This window comes from Asparagus officinalis, unplaced genomic scaffold (assembly GCF_001876935.1).
Source record: "Asparagus officinalis unplaced genomic scaffold, Aspof.V1 AsparagusV1_Un2519, whole genome shotgun sequence".
NCBI classification, from domain to species: Eukaryota; Viridiplantae; Streptophyta; class Magnoliopsida; order Asparagales; family Asparagaceae; genus Asparagus; species Asparagus officinalis.
The window spans coordinates 1,116-3,110 of NW_017974778.1; the positions used below are offsets into that span (position 1 = coordinate 1,116).

Below are 1,995 nucleotides of genomic sequence, written 5' to 3' on the forward strand. Positions count from 1 at the left end.
AGCTATGAAAAACGTAACCTATCTTCTTATTTATAATGCTAATAAGTTGTTGTAAATTAACAAAATAGCTTGAATGAATGGCATATTTGGAAAAATTAACAAAATAGCCTGAAAGAATAGCATACTTGAGAACACCAGGCTGAAAACAGTGAACTATGAACACATGACAGATACTGAGTATAAAGAGAGAAATAAGCTAAAAATTTATCACACCAAGACTATACCAAGCATCTCGAGGAATGGTCATCTAACCCAGCACCAAAATCACCAACTTCTTGGCAAAGCAACCAGCTAAAAAGGCCTTATTGCAACCAACAAGAAGACATAACATCCTAACTAGGCATGCATGAACCCCTTGCTGAATCGAATTCTGATTTCTAGCTGTCAGGCGATCGAGAAGCTGGAAACCATTAGATGAGGATGCAACAAAGGAAAAGCAGGAAAGGGCGCACGAAGAACATCAATACTGGCATCAATTTTACGAACGAGCAGTAACCAACTAAAAAGTAAAAACTAGTTGAAACGAGCAGTAACCAATCAACACCGCACGAATTTGACAAAAACACAGATCTAAGCTCCTGTACAACTTCAACATTCACAGAACTTTGACAATAATAACACAATTATAGCATAAAACAACATATACACAATTCCACTACAAAAATCAACTCCCTATGCTCCTGCACAGATCTAAGCTACACAATCAACACAAAATCAATTTGCCAAGTATACAATTAACACAAAATGAACGCAAAATGAATCTGCCAAGTACAAATCTCTAAGCTCATGTTCAACTTCAACATTCAGAACATCCAGGACATTTATATTGAGAGTCTTCATCCTGAGTAAATGCATCTTCTAACAGATTTTCTGCTTCCTCCGAGATAAAGGCAATAGCGATCTTTGCTCGCAGAAGTTCACAATCATCCTGTTGAATGAATGGTGGTGTGTCGTTGATGATGGAATATATGTATCCCATCATGAAAATGCCGCAGTCTAAGCTCCTGCACAAACAAATGCCGCAATCAATGATTACATGATAAAATGATAATATGTTAGGAAAATGAATCACATTAATACATTTTAAGTTATAGTCATACCCATCCTGTTGAGCAACCTGTCGGGTTTCTATACTATACTCATCCACATTTTTTATTTTCCATTCATCCTTTATGCAAGCTAAGAAATTGTTCATGAACATCTTGGCATCATTAAGATATTTAATGTATGTGAGTGAGGAATAGTGATAAAATTTTTTCTCAGCCTTAATCAATTCCAATAAATGCCAATGACTACTGCTAAGAATAGGAAAAATTATCTTCTCGCTATCTTCAAAGCGTGCACGTGGAAGCTGTCGACCCTTGAGTAGTCTTGCCCAATGGCCGGGATTATCTTCTAGTAACGCTCTCTGTTAAAACATGACCATAACATTTAACAAAAAATAATATAAATGATAGTAAATTTTCCTAATACTCACAGCAAAGAATGATCCTGTGATGTGTATGTGTTTTGAATATGTTTCTGTTTCAATCTTCATCTTAAATCTCTCTATCATACCATCAACTAACTGAAAATTATTCATAATAGAATGATCACAACTAAAATATGGAAATACGCACAAAACTATTAAAGATTGGGAACTTACACTATCGGAAATTGCGCTTCCAATAAGAAGATGATACACATCTAACCGGGTAACAGATTGCCAAACATACTCATCTCTATGACAAATGAAACAAACACAAGTTAGTAGATGTAATATGAAAGGAAGCGCAACATAAAATGAAAGTTATGAAAATCGCATGTGTGGTTCAAAATTACACCTGTTCATTCTCTTCTTGCAAAACTCATCAAGGAGTTTCCTCTTACTTTCAGTTAACTGTCCCTTTGCCGGGTAATCGCAATTCTTTGGAATAAAATCAGTCTCGCTATTGACATTCCTTCTCTTCTGCGGCGTTTGCAATTGGGAAACATCAATCACTTCATTCTTTTCAT

At 35.6% G+C, this 1,995-nt stretch overlaps 1 protein-coding gene across 2 annotated transcripts; it reads right to left on the bottom strand.

Annotated features, from left to right (window-relative positions):
• Positions 1-601: 601 nt before the first annotated feature.
• LOC109828586 lies at positions 602-1,853 on the bottom strand. Of its 2 annotated transcripts, XR_002243762.1 has the most exons (3): positions 1,824-1,853; positions 1,646-1,721; positions 602-1,004 (listed from the first exon to the last, which is right to left on the bottom strand). XR_002243762.1 is itself a non-coding variant. In XM_020395550.1 (2 exons), exons 1-2 carry the CDS (start codon positions 1,199-1,201, stop codon positions 797-799), a joined length of 309 nt encoding a protein of 102 aa, XP_020251139.1. In that variant the 5' UTR covers positions 1,202-1,319; the 3' UTR covers positions 602-796. The 2 variants fall into 2 exon arrangements, 1 of the variants encoding a protein (XP_020251139.1); XM_020395550.1 differs by lacking the exons at positions 1,646-1,721; positions 1,824-1,853 and adding an exon at positions 1,101-1,319.
• Positions 1,854-1,995: the final 142 nt, after the last annotated feature.